Source organism: Pangasianodon hypophthalmus, chromosome 10, assembly GCF_027358585.1.
Source record: "Pangasianodon hypophthalmus isolate fPanHyp1 chromosome 10, fPanHyp1.pri, whole genome shotgun sequence".
In the NCBI taxonomy this organism is placed as follows: Eukaryota; Metazoa; Chordata; class Actinopteri; order Siluriformes; family Pangasiidae; genus Pangasianodon; species Pangasianodon hypophthalmus.
The window spans coordinates 16,378,658-16,398,236 of record NC_069719.1 but is presented as its reverse complement, the minus strand read 5'-3'; the positions used below and the strand labels follow the sequence as shown (position 1 = coordinate 16,398,236).

At 41.3% G+C, this 19,579-nt stretch overlaps 1 protein-coding gene across 2 annotated transcripts in view; it reads right to left on the bottom strand.

The window, feature by feature from the left end:
- The window catches only part of crim1 (cysteine rich transmembrane BMP regulator 1 (chordin-like)), a 78,782-nt gene extending 59,462 nt beyond the window's left edge, over positions 1–19,320 (bottom strand). Inside the window, exons 1-2 of one of the 2 annotated variants that reach the window (XM_026933861.3) lie at positions 18,408–19,320; positions 11,047–11,220 (exon numbers count right to left, since the gene is read on the bottom strand). In XM_026933861.3, the coding sequence (XP_026789662.1) occupies positions 11,047–11,220; positions 18,408–18,762 (529 nt within the window). In that variant the 5' untranslated portion in view covers positions 18,763–19,320. The remainder of the gene's footprint in view (positions 1–11,046; positions 11,221–18,407) is intronic. The other variant, XM_026933862.3, reaches the window with a different exon arrangement.
- Positions 19,321–19,579: the final 259 nt, after the last annotated feature.

The window sequence follows — 19,579 nt, the reverse complement described above, 5'->3', positions numbered from 1 at the left end:
GTACAGCATGTTCTTGAGTAATACATACATGTACAGAGGGATGGCCTGGATGAGAGTAGCTCTTAGATAGTCCTTTTTTTGTCTTTAACTGCCACATTTTCTCCCACAGAATTACAATAACAGGAAAATGTTGTGACCAGAAACATGTAATTGCTGCAATTTTCCATTATTGCCAGAGTCACTGAGAGAGAGAGGGATCATGGAAGAGGTTTTTTCCATGCATATTTGTTTGGGAATAGTTTTTTTGTATATATAAAACAGATTCAAATGCACATAAGTATTGTGCACACCATGGTAGAAAAGGTGATGGACAGCATCATCTCTAGTAATCTTCAGCATTAAAATCTGCAGCAGCTGTCTCTTGTCAAAAGCCTTCTTGTCAAGAGCAAACCGGTCACTCGTGACGACAAAGCACCGTGCTGTGGGAATTCATTTTGCTTCTGCCAGTGGCCACATTCTTCTTTAATATCCTATATTCCTCAAATGTTCTTGTTTAGAGGAATCCATCTCTAAATTCAAGCATATCAAATAAAGTTGGGCAGATGTCATGCCAGGTTAGAAGTGCGAAACCAGTGCAGCAGCAATGCAGGGCTATTCATAGTAGCAGATGTGTTTGATAAGGCAGAGACCTCGCTAGCGTTTAATATTTTCCAGAGACTTTATCTGTTCAACTTAGTGTGCATTATAAACAGGGAGTATCCCACAGGGTCCTGCTTATTTTGAGGCAATTTGCAAGTTTCTGTAACCACCTGAGCTGTGTGTGGCCTGATAGGAAGTGGGATGAGATCACCGGATCCAGCTTCTTTCATAGGGTTGAGCATGATGATGTGGTCTTATCAGGTATTAATGATGCGTGGAGGTGTTTGGCTCTTGTGGAACAGTAGCTGGGATGGTGGAAATGCTGTATGATACAGTACAGAAAATTCACTGTATCATAATTGTACAATCCAATATCACAGTTTAAGGTAGGTACCTTACAACTTTGTTTTTTGTTTTTTTTTTGTTTTGTTTTGTTTTGTTAGGCACCAACACTACCTGCTGCACATTCACACCATACCATTAATACATAATTAGGTCTAGAAAAGGTTTTTGTGATGGCATCAGTACATTAACAGTATCACTATTTCCCAATTATGGTGCACTGTCATACCAGTACATCCTCACCCTCATAATCCCAGTCTCAGCTATCGTCTCCACTTCCAGTTCCCATCACAGCGGCTAATAACCTTCACCACCACATTCCTCTACACAAATGAATGGACCAAGCAAACAACTGCACAAAGGCGTGCATTTTTTCTACTAATTTTTTTCCCGCTGGTAGAGCTGGTGTTGCAGATGGGCAGGTGATGGATGCAGGCATGTGGAGCAACACAAAGCCACCAGGCAACCACCAAAACCCACTGCCTCTCGGCATGCAGAGATCAAAGAAGAGTGACACGAGGGAGAGCTGGAGCTGACAAGCAGATAAGCGCCACTACAGCAGGTCTATCTATCACACATGTTTACCCATCCACCCCCACCTACGGCCCACTACCCCCACCCCACCCACCACTAACCAGTTTCTGCAGAGGTGGGGACACCTACACCTGTCCTTCCAAAATGTGTCTTTTTTTTGTATTGGCTTGCAAGTTCAGCCCCAATAGAACACATCAGGCCAAAATGTGCATAGAATACACACTGGTGTGAGATGGAGTCTAGTTGTCTTTATATAATGCTTATGTTCCTGATTGAACTGAGTTACTTAAAAGCACTTAAACAGGTCCAGAATTAAATTACAGGGTGTCCCAACAGTCTCCATACACAGGGTAAATTAACAGTTTTTAGCAAAATGTAACTTTACTTACAAAACATCCTGGACATGATTGACATTTCTTTGTAAACACACATGGAATTGTCTCTCCCAGCTGTGGCTTCCAGACTGGCCACAGTGTCGTGTGATGTGCTTGCCATGTTTGCTGTTAAAGTCCATCGCAACCTTGTGACAGCTTCCTGATCCAGCCATGAGAATGATTTCAATATGTTCTTCTTTTGTCAAAAGCATTCTTAAAGGCTATCTAAAAGAATATATAATATAACCTCAGTATGAAAAAGTTTGCTAAAAAGTGTTAATTTCTACTGTGTATGGAGATTTTTGGACACCCTGTAGTCAGTAGGGCTTGGGCTCTTTGTAATTAGCTAATATGGTTATACAGTAAATTCTGAAAGGCAAGTACGTACCACTCATTGAGCATTTTTTTTTCTCAGCATCAATGATTCCAGGTAACGCAAAAGAACATAAAATTACCATTTGCAGTTTTTAATACATTTCCCCGTTTTATGTGGATGAATAGATAGAAAATAAATAGTAGCGATTTTGCCTAGCCTCAGGAGACCAGCGGTTAAGTAGGAGACGGAAGAGAATTTTATCTTTCCATAAATCACAGGAAATTCACAGCAAAAATTGAGTCTCTCAGGGCTGTTTCATTTCTTCTGTTAACATAAGCCTTATTTAGATGACTTGGTTGATTCAGCAGTTTCTCAGTCTTGGCTTCATAGTGTAAACGCTCTACATAGACATATAAATCTATTCTTAGCCATCTGGCATTTGCTGCTTGTCTGTCAGTCAACCCTGGTAAGTCAATATTGTTCACCTTTTTGATGATCACCATATTGAGCACTTCATCTAATAAGACAAGCAACCATCCTGAAATATGGAAAGAGAAAAAGAAAACATGGTTCCCTCAGGGCATAGATCTAGAAGGTGCAGTGGAGCATTCGATCTTTGAGATGAGAATGGCTACAGGACCCTGGAAGGAACTTAAATTCACTATGCCAGTCAATCACTTTCTGGCTGGACCTATCACCCAGTACTTGGCCATGTAGCCTTTCACCTTATGCTGCAAATATCGGAGCTTTCTAGACAAGAGGCCAGCTTGCCTTCTGTAAGAATAGTGTTTTTGTGTGTCCTTGTATAACAAATTGGAAAGGAAGAGAGAAAGTGTAGGTACAAAATGAGAAGGCACAAGGCTGAGAGAAGGAAAGAGCAAACAAGATGAAAGCATGGCAGGGGAGGGAGGGAGAGAGAGATGAAGCTAGCTTTGAAAAAGAAAAGACTAGATAGAAGGAGCTCTGCTATGCCAAACATTCCAGACGATAAGTCCAAACACGCTCTCCTAGAGAAATCCACGACAAATATTCACTTACGTAAGGCATGTAACCATTAGCCATCAACATGATTGTGTTTCTGCAAAAACCTGGGGAAGAAAAATGATTATGATGAAAAATGAGGCACGCTACACACGCAACACTGAAGCCCATAATACTTCTGATGTTCTGACGCTCTAACTCTTTCGGGAACAATTTTGATTTAAAAAAAATCTCTTTTATTTCAACACTAAGTAAACATTCGGATACAGTTTATTTTAGCAGACTTGTAGCCATATGTAAATATATGGGCTGAAGTTAATTTGCAGCATCACTGAGGTACAAAGTTCCTCTTTCTGCCTCAGAATCAGAGGCCCTGTGTTCTTCTAAAACATCTTGCTTCCTCTTCTGAAGAACAAGCACATTCATAAGCAAACACACACGTAAGTTTATCTCTTGTTCTCTTCCTGCGAAGAAAGTTTGTTGTGACGAAACAAGCATCTTTCCCTCTCTCACAACCCCCACTTGTTGTGCGACAGCCAGTCAAAACACTACATGACCCTCTGGGGTCCTCCACAGTCAACAGACAATAAGCTCTTGTTTTTGCACATTTCCCCTTTTTTTCCTCTCAGAGTTGTTTAGAGATTTTCCTGCCCTTAAAGCGTTCTGGGAGAAAAAAATGCTTCCTCAAACACAAATGCTCATGCTCACATTTATGCTTGATGAAAGCATGAATGTGCTTTCATCAAAACAAATGCAAACAGCCATATTGACAGAGTAAACAGGGCAGGCTAGCCTCTCCACAACTGTGGTGGGTTGATAGAAGATTATTTGCCGACAGCACTTCACGGTAACATTTCACATTCCTTCATCAATTCGGCTTTGGAGAGGTCACCACAAAAAAAAAGTCTAAAGTCATCCCAGTGAAAGCATCGTCGGCGTTAAATGCCAACTCCACTCAGAGGTGTAGCTAAATGGGATCGACAAGGTAAGACTGAATCACAGAGCCTCTTCTGCATCTGCTTTTTCTTTGTTCAGGCATGGAGACATCTGATTTCTTGCAAGCATCAGAACAATAATGGCCAACAAAAGATATGCAAACCTCTAACCTGTTCTACAGAGTGAGTCATGCAGAGAACCCATTTGTGCATAAAAAGCAGAATCAATGATGTCACTCATAGAAAACATTTTTTTTTTTAACTCAGTGGTTGCTGTAGTCATGACATTGATCCACATACTTGAGTTGGCACAGGTTTTATGCCTGATGCCCCTCCTGATTTTATCCAGGCTTGGGCCCGGCACTGGTTTTTGCAACCCCCCGTGGCTGGGTTGGGTCCCTGGTCTGGAATTGAATCCGGGCCACAGCGGTGAGAGCACGGGGACCTTAGCTGCTAGACCACTATATATATATATATATATATATATTTGTTTAATTGTTTTTATTTTATTTTTTATTTACTAGATGTGAGCTAACCTGACTCGTAACTAAAATTTCTTTGTGCAAAACCTTTTTAACCATTGTCAATTTTTTGACCAATAAATGTTGACTTTTAGGATTTTGCTTGCAGCCTTACATGACCCTCAGCCGTGTAAATCAACATTTTTCTTTTTGGTTCATTTAATTATGTGCAGTGTGAAACTGAAAATAGAAAATGAACAAAATCAAATAGCAACAAAATCAAATAGCTATAAATTTTGGTCTGATTCAGACTCAGGAAATGAACTAATAAGTGTGAAAGTGCACTCAATGCAGAGACGACTTAGAGGATGATTTCAAAATGCAATTACAGAGATTTCTAATAGACACTGAAAGTTAATCCTAAATGTTATTACTTGTCATACAGCAATGTATGTTCTTTTTAGACCAAGTCTATTGAACTGAATACCAAAACATCCTCATGTTCATAAAGAAAGCCCTGATTTAGATGCTGTGCAAACAGCAATGTAATTAAGAAACAAAAACAGAGGGCAGGACAGTTTTTCCTAAAAGCTTTTCTATTATCTTTTAACACACAAAAGACCGACACTCTTGAGTGTTTCCGAGAGTGATTCATCTTTATCAGTGCACTGTGCCACACCTTCAGCCATCTCCTACAACCTCACCAAGGGTGAAAGTCAATATGTGCCTATCAAACAAACAAAACACCTCTGTGCCCCAAAACATATCAGCACACATGCCTTTTCATGTTTGAAATCATTCGGTCAAAATGACTCCACTTGGTAATCCTTGGATAGAAAGTAGGAGCTGAGGGGAAACAAGCTTATCATACATCGCAGTTTTGTAGCAATCATAGAGAAAAAGAAAAAGGAATAAAAGAAAGTGACAAAGTGACTTTCTGTAAAGGAGGCAATTGTCAAGGCAATCACAGGCTTAAATGTCAACCTTTCAACAGCCCTATTTTAAGTAAACTCCATCTATTTTTCCATATCAAGGTGTACCCTAGAGTCTTCTGCTAAACACTGGCTGTTGTGCAGCACTGTGGCTTTTATGACAGTCAGGCAGAATTTTCCAACTAGAACATATGTCAGCTTTTGTACTATAGGATCCTTTTAGTGAACATTTGTGTCAAATGCCCTTAAAATGTTATCTAAGTACCCACAGTGAAGATAAAATGGACAGCACAAGTGAATGCTTCTGCAATAACTCTCTGGCCATTACACTACTCAAAAACATACAGTTAATGTTATCAGATAAACCTAGTCCAATGAGCACTGAGCCAATACTGAGTACTGGTATCAGGAGAAATACTTGCCTGAACCACTGGATCGGTATCAGATCGGTTTTTTTTAACTGATAATTTATGTTATGAATTTGTTTGAACATGTAAACAAGTCTGACCCTGCACAGATCACACCATCATGTCTGTGATGTTCTGCATAATGTGGCAACAGCAACATGCTCTCTTGGTTACAGAGAGGACTGGATCAGTATTAGCTATACCAGCCAATATTCAGAGCTTTGATATTGGTATAGTATTGAGAATTTAATAAATGGGATGAGTGTATCCCTAGAAGATACCACATGTGTTACATGTTGTATGAAATTTTAGCTGCTCTTTTGACTGGTTCGTTGACATGCTACAGTATATAAAATCTTCCTTAGCAGCTGAAAGTGTATTAATTGGGCATTTCCAAAAAAAAAAAAAAAACCCCTTGTGATGCATGCACATTGGGCAAGGTCAGTATGTGAAGCAATGTGGTTTGCCCACATTGAAAGGACGTAATAAATATACTCTCCACTTCGAAACAAGATCAGCTGTGACCAATAAGTATGGCTGCCGCATACTGTCAGACGTCAAATATAACGCTGGCCTTAGTCTGTAGCACACACCCTCACGGCACTCAGAGGTCAAAACTTGGCTATTGGCAGCTCTCCCAATGTGGAAGTCTGGACACATTACTATTGATTTGATTGCCTTTGTTCCACACAGAAAGGACAGAATGGCTTCGCTCAAAAGGACTATATTTTCGTGTGATGGTGCATTGAATGGCAATAAGTGCAGTTCCTCTGAGACATCCTTAAAGCATCTGAGTTTGATGTAAACTAATCTCAAATGCCAGAATCTCTCAATCCTGCAATTTCAATTGAAATTCTGGGCACAAGTATCTTTACAGAAGAAAGGAAAATATCTTTAAAGGTTTCCACAGCCAATAGATTTTTAAACACCTATACATTATCAACACCATTACCAGTCCCCTTCTAAATATTTTTTAGGGTAATGATATTGAAAAACAGTGCAACATATGGATCTCTGGTGAGAGCTTTGTAATGAATTAAATAGACATCTGAATCCTGGTGAACCACTTGGTCTTTACCCTTGAGGACACCAAAAGAGAATGAGCTAAGAACAAGGTCAATCAACCTGCTGTAGGAATGTAACCTTAACCCTAACCCTAGCTATAAAAAAGCCACAAAAATAGAAACAAATACCTAATTTGCATATTTAAATGCACATTTTTACTTTTATGATATTGTGATTTAAGTGCTTGGTGCAAAGTGTCATACATAAGCACACACTACCATAATCAAATGCAAGTGAATTAGGCTTTCCTAAGTGACAAACTCTGAGGGAAGTTCTACTAATAGACTGTAGCTCTTTGGCCAAGACTGCTACTAGCTATAGCGGAAGAATCAATGGTAAAATCACTAATGCTCTGCCATGAGAGAACAGAGTAAAATTCTACTATCGTCCTGAGTTTGCTGGACAGAAAAGGTGACGCATTATAGTTGTCAAAAGTCTTGTGTACAGATTGATGTGAGTACATTTTTGGGAGTTTTATGGAGCTGCAATGGCTTTTAATCATTCCTCCAGTAAGGAGGAGATGGACCACACTCATGCTGAATAAATACATGTCCCCAAACATTCCCATGCACCAAAGTCAAGGGAGGAGAAAATAACGCACAGCAGGAATGCTAAGAATCTGTCTACAAAGCTTTCAATAGCTACCAAGATTAATTACACTCAGCCCCCCACAAATAATCAATTAATGTACATGCCAATAGTCAGCAATGGGCATCTATAAACACTAATGGACCTTTAACTGTTTCTTCATGCCACAGTGTTTGAGAATGGTTCACATCAAAAAAAAAAAAAAGGTCAGCCCTTTTTGAAATGTGTTGATGTGCACTGCTCCACGGGATAAGAGTGAAATGACTCCCTCCACACTCCAATGTTCGCCTTGAAAACAGGACATTGTTGAGCCGAACAGAAACATGTTGCTTTTGGCACAAGCACCTGCGCTCTCCCTGCACACAACGGGGCCTGCAATTAGCATGGCCGGCTCCCCAGAACAAATATTCTACACTGTAATCCTGCCATAGCGTCAGAGACACAGCTCTCTAGCAGGAATGCTAGGCATTTCCTTTAATGTGCTTTGGCCTAGCTGGGCCAGAGGAACCAAATTTCACGGCACAGCAGACTCCCAGAGAACAAAACTTCCTGTCTCTCGCACTTTCTTTCCCTTTCTTTCACTGTCCCTAAAAGGTACTCTCATTCTCACTGTCTCATATGTCAAATCCAGTCTCTCACCTTTTGTCTGCACATCTCATCCATAGTATGCCATTTAAAATACAGTCTCTCTCTCTGACAGACTTCCACTTTAATATCAAAAGCAAATAATGTGCTCATAATCACTGCCCTATCAAATACTGGTTTCTAAAAGTAGTTTCTCATCACCATGGATCCAAAGAAATTTATACAACAGTGGCCATGCCTCATTAAGTGAGAGGATTGTTTTTTACTGTTAAAGACACATACCATCAGTCCAAGGGAAAAACGATAGTCCTGTGTCTTTCCTTTCAATTCAAGCACAGAATACTGGAATCTCCATACCGTGTCCAAAGATTCTCTCACTTTTTCTTACACATTTTTTTTGTACTTTTCATTTTATCCTTTCTGACTCATTGTGCTTGGTTAAATGCTAATTTTTCAAAACTCACTGGAAATACTGGAGATAAACTTGGGCAATTCAGTCAAGAGAATCCTGATCAGCATCTTCAAAGCAGTCTTACCATCCACTGACAGGTCTAACTATGATTTACTGCTCTGACATTTTTCACACCTTGAGAAAAATCTAGTTAGCTATCAAAGGTCAGCATATTATTCCAGTTCTACTGAGGAGTGATTTCCTTCAGTTTCCTAGTAGGAATGGTCCAGAGGAATATGGTCATTAGCAACCACCGAGGAAAGCAGGAAGCATCATTATCAGTCTTCTTCTGCCCTTTCAGATGTCTGTTCCTTTTTGGCTTTTATAATTATTACATGCTATATTTAATCCAGAGGTTTAATCCAGCACTTATCAAAAGCAGCATTCACCACAAATGTTATAATCTCTCTGTTGAGTATATGCACACAGAATTCCAGGAAAATAGATTAAATTCCTTCAGCAAGATTAGGTGTTTGGATGAGACAGGATGAATGACCTTTAAGGACAAACCTATATTCCAGCTGATTCCAAGTGTAGTAGTTGCAAGTGTAGTAGTTTAAATGCAGCTCTGTCTTTTCCTCCCCTCTGCTGCCAGCAATGCAAAGAAAAGTGAATATGGGTGTAGGAGACAGGGCTTAATCACATTATAGAGAAGGTTCCAATTCTGCATAACAGAAGTGATTGTTTAATGTAAAATCAATAAGCTCTCACCGTGTCTTCAGGCTCCCAACACAAAATTATGTTCTAAGCCGATGGATCATGGCAGTAATGTTTTCCTTATGTAAATGATAACCACCAAGGAAATACCACTACTGCAGCACTGAAATGTGTCCCAATCCCCAACCATCACCACAGTGAGCTGCCCAAGGAGAATAAAGCAGGTCCAAATACAGCAAAACAGCAGCCAAAACTAGACGCATTATCAGTACAACAATAGTGCAAACACATACATGCAAAACAATAGTCCAAACTAGACATAACATTGCAATAAAGAAGTGACAATTGCACAACAATCCAAATCAGTCAAAACAAGATAACTACTACCTATTAAGATGAAACACTGCAGGGAAAGCTTAAAAAGAACCACAGCCTGCTATAGCTCTGACGAAAGTACACCTGACACAATAAAACAAGGGCCATCAACCATTGCCAAGACCGCTGTGATAAACATACATTTTGGAGTTTAATTGCAAATGTGCTGCCAATCCAACCTGAACACACAGGCACATGAGGAGAATGCAGTGCGTGTCCATCAGGAACAGCATTCTTCTACGCACCATTTGCATTCTGATAGCTCTTATCAGCTTTGGGCAAGAAAAGCTGTTTGTTAATCACAGGCGTTCTAAAGAAACTTACAAACATATAAACAACATGGTCCCCCAAAAAAGATAAGGAAAACATTCACTTTCCTCACCACACCCTTTGTAAAAGGAAAACCACCATATCAAAATAAGATAAAAAATTATTGGGCTCCAAAAATTTCAAGGAAAATATTATGCTGTGGTTCAGTGAGAGCAGAAAGTCTAAAAAAATCTGTGTTGCCATGGATTCCCATGCTAACAGAGTATGATTTTTTAATAAACAATTCAGCTGATCGAAATAAATATAGTTACAGAAGGAAGGAAAAGAAAAACAGAACAGGAATATACTAACTAATCTTATATTCCTATATAAAGTCCAATCCAAATGAAATCATTTTTAGGACATGAACAAGCTCTCATTTTAATCAATATGAGCCTATATGGTGCTCTAAGTTCAGCATTATGAATTATATTTAAACTCAAAATCTACTACAATGTTGTGATCTTGCTGGCCCAGTATCCTAGTGGCAGAAGAACTAGTATAGGTGCTGCAGCAGAGCAGTTGATGTATATTCCTGTCTGTTACATTTGTTCAGTGGAACTGAGTCAGAAGCCATGTGGTTTGGATAGATGGCTGTTTACACTGCGCTCACGTATCGCTGACATGTCACATCTGCTGTTGATCCCAAGTTAGCTCGTGCAAAAACAGAACGTGACATTTCCATCCCGCTCAATCTAATGCCTATGTATTAGATCAGAATTGTGATTAATTTCCTAATGCCTAAAGTAGATCATAGGTTAAATCACTCTGTAAATTATACACAGAGATTATTGCCTGTCTGAATAATTTCTGAGCATCTCAGAATTAACAAGGAAGCCCATTTCAATTCCCAAGTTAATCACAGATCATTTAGTTTGGCAGAAGTATGTATTATATTCAGAGGTGAGGAAGTGCTTATTGTAATGAGACCCACAAACATGGACTAAGATATAATTTAGAAAAGTCTCCCTCCACGAGTATTAATCAGATCCAACATGATCAGATTCACCGTTTATTTGAGCCGAGTAACGTGGGCATCCAAACGAAAATTTCCATCAGTGGACTTTTACACTGGAATATTCTAAAATCTATGTTTAAACATGGCCACGCATGGATGAGTTTCTGCGTGACAGAGCAGAAGACAGTGATTTTTACCTTCAATCTTCTTCAGGGCTGTCTGACAAGCCTCTTCACTGGCAAACTCAAATGGGTTGTTGCATGTTCGTACGCTGTCACATTCACACCTCCCGTCGATTATGTTACAGCCTGTAACCAGGTTCTCGTTGCACGGTTCAAATCCCAAGAGCTGGTCGTCATCCCAGTTTTCATCTGAGCAAGGATCAAAGGGAAAGAAATATTTATCAAGCTAGAAGACAAGCAGATTTACAAAGTCAAATATTATCTACATTTCTTTGAACAGTTACAAATGAACAGCACAGCGATCGCTGTATATTAAGCATTAGCTGGTAATAAGGTTTGTTAATAGCACATACACAGGTACAACGTTTAACTATATGTGACTGAGTGACAAACAGCATCTGGAAATGACAAATAAAAATATTCTAACGCTCCATCTTGTTTGCGGCACTAAATAGTATTGTTTTAATACCAATTCTGAAATAAGAATGACCCTTAACCTTGTTGCACTGCAATCTCCTAGCCACATTATGAAGTGTTATTTACAGTGCAAATACATATAATTGATATGTGGACTGGTGTTCCAGCTTGCTGTGTGCTCACCTTATCACTGTACGTGTGTGTGTGTTCAGATGGGGGAGAACACAAAACTATATATGCACATTGTACAAGTGCCTGTACATGTATGGAGGTGTACTAGTGGGTGTGTAATGTGTGCACATCTCTGCTCTCTGCCTCTGCCGAATGCAGCCAGTAAATAAAGGTCTATAGATTCTACGAACACTTCCTTTTTCCATGAAGGTCATCGAGTTGTCTAGTGAAATTCTACTTTCTTAGTAGCTAATATATAACAGCGGAAAATAGTACAATGTGTTACTGCTTGACAACTATGCAATAAATTGCCTTGTGCATGATTTTCTCAAACAAAGCCAACATCAATCTTGCATTTGGCCAGGGTTACATAAGATATATGCCATGCGCTGATCTTATACTTGGAGCTGCATGGTGGTGCAGTGCCTCACAGCTCTGGGGTCCCTCTGGTTCATTCCTGAGTTTGGGTAACTTTCTGTGCAGAGTTTACATGTGCACTGACAGCTGTAAATTGCCCCTAGGTATGAATTAATTTGAGAATGTGTGTGCATGGTGCCCTACGATGGAGTGGCAGCATCACATCCTGTGTGTATTCCCACTTCATGCCCAGTGCTCCCAGGATAGGCTCTGGATCCACCACAACCCTTACCAGGATAAAGTTGTTACGAAAGATGAATGGTATTAAAAATGATGATCCCTTTAAATACTTAAAGTATTTGGTTGAGGATAAGTAAATGGTGGACAACCAATTCCCTTTTGCATTAGGGACTGAATGTGTGCATGGCTGCTGGTGATATGGCTCCCAGAGACAGCCCAGTCATTCAGCCATTGGAATCAAACATGCTGGGTATGATCACAGCTGCACAACACAATGCCTATAGTGTGTGCAGCAGTATACACAGAATCTGTATTGTCCTCCAATACTAACACAGGTTTGGAGTGCTGTGTATGTGTAATGAAAAATAAGGAAAAAGTGAAAAATATGCAAAGTATAAACAGGTGAAATGAATTGTGGCACTCCAGGTAAAACTCTGCATATCTTCCAGAGCATGTTGTGAGGCTAGACTGCCTGGAAGCAGCATCCACCTGTCTTCATGATGACCTTGAATAGATGCTGTCAACAACCGACACTCCAACAACTAAGCCAGGCTCTCCAGACTAGCCGTGGGTCATATAGCAGGGTGAGGAAGTTCAAGCCGGTGCACTCCTGGCCAAACATGTCTGCTTCTAGCCTGGCATGGGGCTCGTACAATAAACACTCTCCTGGTGGTCTGAGCCACACGCAGAGCCTCGGCTTGGCAACAACACTGAGAGACATGTTACTGAGTTCCCCCGCATCTCTGATTCTTCCACATGAGCTGCTTTTGACGAACGGTGCCATTTCAAGTCCCAGAGCCTCGGTACGTTCCAGAAGAAGTTGTATATAGCTGCCGAGATTAGATTTCTGTTCCAAGAGACCAGGGAGAGAACATCTTTTAAAAGCATGGTTGTGTTTTGACACTGTTCCTGAGCCAAGCAAGTTTAAGGAAACCTTATTCTGCAGTATTCTGGGGATAGTACAACAATTCCATTAGTATGTTTAAGGTTAAGGTGACAGTTTTATTATCTCTCCCCAAAAAAACAGGAAATCTCAAAGAAATAACACACCACTTCTTAAAAGAAATAAATATTCTATAATTCTATAATAAATAAAATTTTCAATTCCACTCATATCTGGAAAGTTTATCATTACCATGACTAGAAACGTAAATAATGAGGAAATGACTTTTCACATTACTTAATATAGATCAATCACTAACCAAACAGGCAGCTAAAGCAGTCTCACAAAAATTATGCAAATAGCCCTCATAAAACAAAACGGAAAACATTATCTACATTCAACTGTAATATATCCACTGAATTTGAAATATCAATGTAGTTAAAGCACAAATGGAAGGCTTTTACAGCAGTTCTCAAATTACAGCTCGTCCTGCTATGGCGGCTCATTTTGCTGCTGTGCCCACAGTGGCACCTGGTTGTTATCCAAGCTAGAGACCTTCCTGAAGCACAAAGCATTTGCTAATTTGCATCCATGACACCTATTAATTAGTTCACTCTGAAAAGAATAGCCTTTTTAACAGAGAAACCATAATATATAATAAACGATAGCAAGTGTGTATATAAAGGAGAGTAATATACAGATTGGGATTGTGTAAAATTTAGCTTGGCACTCCTGGCCCAGACTTGAGGAAGGTGTGGGATTTTGGGCCATGATGTGCAGCTGTTTTTTTCTGGAAGCGGCATCCACCTCTCCTCATTCACGCAGGGAAGGCTTTGTGCCAAAGTCCCACTTCTGTAGCCTGGGGCTTGGGAATGATAATCACCAAAAACCCCTGCATCTCTCTCCTCCGTCTCCTACACTGCTCTGTAGTGGAAGAGAGAAACTTCCAAAGAAAGAGTGACAGGGAGGCTGCTAAAGGGGAAGAAAGCATTTCCGCTTGTCTTCCCTGACTACACAAGACAACCTGTGTTCACTGACAAAAGTAATCTGGCCTTCACTGTCCTTTTTTTTATGGGGACAAAGAAAAAAAGACAAGGGCAGACATCCAGAGTAGCATTCAATGTAGAATGTAGAAGAAAGGAAGTTGAAAGCTTCACTCCAAACAGTGTTTTTAGGACCTGGCCCAGAGCAATTCACATCTGCTGGCATCACAACAATAGAGGGGAAAATCGAGAGGTAAACACACAACCTGATGTATAAAAATATAGAAACGGTGCAAGTCCGGATAGTGTTCAGAAATGTCTAAGCCAGTCAAGCCGAGAAAAAAAGTTTTTTCACCAATTAAATTCAGCAGGAATACCCCTAACCCCTGTTTTATTTGGTCATTTAGCATTTGCCAAAAGAATTTCATACAAATCTGTCTGACATTGATTAAGAACAATATGGTGCTCTTTTATTAACATGCAGAAGCCTGGATATGTGTGCATGACAGCAATGAGGACAGACATGCCTGCGTTGTGGTCTCTGTACAGACTACATGTAATTCCATGTGCCCTTTGTCCACTTTCCAGTCATGTATGTAATAAAGACTGCTGATTATTCTCCCAGCCAGACAGATTGTGATTTTAGTGCATGACACTGCAATACTGGCAGCAGGGACCCGGCGCAAGAGTTTGGATGCAGAACATGCAAACAGGTCCAAGGCTCTGGTGCCAAACTCAACACTGATAATCAGCTTCTGAGAGACAAAACTCGAAGCACTTGTATTCAGGAAAGTTCCAGCCATGTTTTACACACACATACAGTTGCCATGTCAGAAATGCACGCTATGTGTGATGGACTGGGGTGTCAAGCTACACAAATAAATTCCACCCGACTCCCCATGCCTTTGCATTCCAAGGTGAACTGTCAATGGAAAGCTTGTGAAAGAATGTTTGACAGAATATGTGAGTAAATACCCATGCTTCCCAGGCGAGAGTGAGTGCCATACATGCTCCACTCTTTCGGGATTAATATGTGTTGTTTTTAAGGCCCTAAATTATTTGGCATCAGACAGCTGGGCTGACACGCAGCCAGAGGGCTGAAAACTCAGATAGGCTGCAACAGGCCGAGCACACACATTCCTCCGATACACTGCAAAAACAAGGGGAAAAGGAAGTGTTTGTGTGTGCTCACTTTTTATGCTCCTTCCTGGCTCAGCAGTAGCCCTGCCTACAAATGGTTTTGGGAACAAACAAAGGCATATGTGGACAGTTTCTCTCTTTCTGATGTTGGTAGTAATTATTTTAAAATATTTGTGGATGTTGTGTCAACATAGGTAATGTCAAAGCTTTGTCAAAATTGGAGTGGTAGCAATAGATGTTTTAAACATTTAGCACTTTCAGGTTGTATGTATTGGGGTGTAATAGAGCCTCAGTGATTAAGGCTCTGGGCTACTGATCAGATGGTCGTGACTGCGCCGACAAAGTCTATATTCTAATCTTCACTTTTTTTTTTATATATGTACATACTGCTATTTTATATTGCTCTATCACATTCCCCTATCTCAGTTTACCTTTTATCAAGCTGTTAATTGAAAATACCAGTGGTATATATAAAATACTCAGTGGGCATCAGCAATTTTCTGAGACTTCCTGATTTCCATTTTTTTCAAGCACTGCTCAAATAGCACAGTCCTCTGACAGGACTCCTAGCCTAGGTATAATTTTTTTTTCAACTGACAGAATGAAAAGGAACTACTTGTTTCCTAATTTACAAAAAACAGTGTCCTTGGTGCAGTCTAAGGATTTTGGATTTTATTTTGTTGTGCCAACAACACATGAAATCTATAAAGGCCTAAATGGTGACAGAATGTTTTTAAACCATCTTCCAAATCATAATCTTATTATACAAAGAAGACTGTACTGGCTTTGCCTAAAAGCATTACACATTTTTGACACTTATCAATTGCCTTCATATAAGCAAGCATCCTGTCCAATGCTTCACTTTGTGCATTTCATTAGTGATTAGTGAATTTCACAGCTATTAACTGATGTACAGTTGTATAAAATCGAAATTGTTCAGAGTGCCTCAGACCATGTGTGTGGCCTGCGGAGCCCAGTATACTAAACAACGGCCTGTGTATTTTAGTGTTATGTGCTGTGCAGTGTGCTCAGAGCCTGGGCTTAATGGAATTCCTCTGTTAAAGCGCTATAGAGTAAAGGCAGTGTCCCATGGGAACCTGTGACTCTTCTGTTAACACAGGACCTGAAACGTCAGCTCTCAGAGTAGAGTTCAATGGGCAGATTACCACACTGAGATGGATGTGTTGGGTACATATGAGACGCTGGGTGACATTCACTATATGAGAAAATCTGACTTAGCTAGCAGGGTTTAAGACATCTTTCGGCAGCCTGTTTTACCACTGGCAAGAAGTACATAAAAATGTTTTGATGAAACATATTTATGGTTTCTTGCATTTGATGTGTCAAAATTTGCTATAGGCAGAAAAACACAATTTGGGCCAAAATGTGATCGTTCAATTCTTTTGGCTGTTCGCCAGAATCCAACCACAGCGATATCCAATGGGTTTTCCTAGACCGCCACATATAGTCCTGTCAGAGCACGTGAAGCTCAATATGAAAGCACGTCATGCACAGATTAGAAGGTATTTCATTAGAATGACCCTGATCTCAGCCTGTAATAGGGTTAGGGTGGGGTCACTATAGCACAGGATATTATGGCCAAAACCGCAGCTCTTGCAATGCTTGCTTTGATCTTTTGCATTCCTGTGGCAGGCACTACTTTGACACTTTATCCTGTTCTGTTTTCTTGGCAGGATTACATTAGATGTCACCTAAGAGATTACACGCAAAGCAGCCAAGACGCCTTCGACATGTTTTCATAATCAGTTGCACTGAAATCTGACCCATAGCATTGAGCACAGTGTGTCTTGTGACCAAGACCAGGACTGGTCCTAACAACAAAAACAGCAGGCCTCATCATCAATTTGCAGTCTGACACACTGTCAGAAAAAAAGGATACTAAACTGTACCTTTTCTTGTCACTGAGGTGGCGACTCAAGGGTACATCTTTTGCACCTTTAGTGTGTGCCTTAAACCTGGAACAGTGCCTATAGTGCACCTTTACAGTATTACACTAAAAGCTAATTAAAGGTCCAAGACTGGACCGTAAATCACCATGTAATAGATATAAACTAAAGGTACAAAAGACCACCCCAGTGACAAGGAAAGGTACAGTTTAGTACTATTTTTTCTGAGAGTCTTGCCATGGTTCTGATTTGTCTTGGTGCGCAAATCATTTGAGTTCTATTATATTACTTGAGCACTTAACTTGTACTTTGGGCTGAGGAATGTCTTTCTGTTCAACAGGTGGAAAATGAAAAATGCATCAGTTTAGTCATCACATCAGTGCTAATCATGACATAATGACAATGGTATTAAGAGAGTGAAGGGGAGTGTGCACTGGACATGGTGGCGGCTTGTGACACTTGTGATTGGAAGCTGTCGTCCTTCTGTCCTCCGGTGTAAAATACACGGTGGGGCGCGCGAGCTGATCCGCATAGCCGGAATTCCGATGAAAGAAAAAAAAAAAAAAGCCCAAAGCGCCTTGGCGGAAGGAGTCTGGCACCTCGTCCAAAAACAGCACGGAATCCGTTCGCAATAATATCTCAAAGAAATGCAAAACCGACATACTGCAAACACATTAACCAGCCCGCTCCCTTCCCCTCGCTCTTTCTCTCTCCTGTGTGTAGGCTACCGTAAACACTCCGAGGGGCGCATGTTTACGGTAAACAGCTGTAGCGACCTTCAGCACTCGGCTTATTTTAGATCAGCATTACGCTTTGTGTAATAATGATTAAATAACAGTTTGTTTACTAGAACTCCGTGTTGCGCAATGCATTAATACAGGTTACAATTAACACCCATAATACCTATAGAGTTCCCTGTCTTTCTCCCTTTTCAGTAACTTTGACGTTCACCGCTTCAGTTTCAATCAGTGCCAATCGAAATTAAATCGTCATATGACCGCTTTCTTGATTCGGATTGTCATCGTGTGAATCAGATCGTCCGATTCTTATAGTCTAGTTTAATAACTTGACTGATGCATGATGTTTCTAGGTCTACTGGTTTGCTGTTTTTATGGCAGGCTGTATAAATTGAGAAGGGCAGCATATGTAAGTAATGAAGGCTAAAATGGTGGTTAAGACCACGAGCTCGGACTTGAAGTGAACCCATGCGTGTGTAAAACCAACTTTCCGCCGAGAAGAACAACTGCGTTGAGGGCAGACCTCAGGCTTGTCAGTTACCTTCGCAAACTCCGACTTCGTACTGCGTGATGGAGCCGCCGTCGAGCGGGGGTCTGATCACGCACCGCAGCCCCGCGTCGCACGTGCCGTACAGGCCGTACACCCCGCCGCAGCTCTCGTTCTTCTGCTTGGCGCACACGGAGCAGCAGCCACAGATACCAGGCACCACGGCGCCGACACACTGCTTCGGCTCCTCGCACTTGGACTCGTCGCAGGGCAAACACAGCAGCGCCCGGCCGCTGGTCGCCAGCAGCAGCAGCGCGAGCTGCGAGATCAACACGCATTTCAGAAAGACGTGCATCCTGATGGTGGGGAACGATGATGAAGTGACCATGGGAAAAAAGTAGAAACGCATAAATGTAAATCCAACCAAGTTGTCTCCCTGGTTGCCCGGTTCTAGGAACGCAGAATCCCCCAGCGAAAAAGCTTGCGAACAATGGCTCTAAGCGAGCGCGTGACGGGATCCGTTTCTACCGTCCGTCTTGTGTCGCATGAGAACAAACCCCCGTGAAACTTTGCACAGGTCTCCGAAATCCCTTCAAAAGCAGGACACGACGCGGCTACCCCACGCTGTACAACGCGTGCATGGTTCACGCGTGGCGATTTCAGCCGAGTTCATTCGCTTTTCAGACGGGAAAACTTTCCTCCCCGTACTCACGCACCGGAGTCTTTTCGGTCTGTTTTTTTTCTCTTACGCAAGCAGGGGGATTTCTTCCTGTTCCAACGAAGATCCAGCAGCGGCAAAAGCACTGCGTTCTGCTAATAGTTTCCTTCTCAAATAAGTAAAAAAAAGCGAGTTGTCGTTCGGGAATTCGCTCGTTTTGCTCGACTTAAGGCCGCGTGAATAAAACGTTTCCTGCTTCTATCGCACAGCTCATGTTTTGTCTCTCTCTCTCTCTCTCTCTCTCTCTCTCTCTTTCTGTTGCCGTTGCCGTTGCTGCGCGCGCTCCGCTCTGTGCCTCTCCGTGACCTCATAACGGAACCACTCCCATCTTGCATTGCTCCGCTCCGCTGGGCCGTTCACTCCACATATGGAGCACGCGGGAAGCGCGCGCACGCACGAGCCGGACACGCAGGAAAAGGGAGCAGGGGGCGCGCGGGTCGCGCTGTTTAAGTGCCGGTATGGCATGGGGGGCCCGCATAGACTTTTTTTCCCCTTTCACACTCAAAGC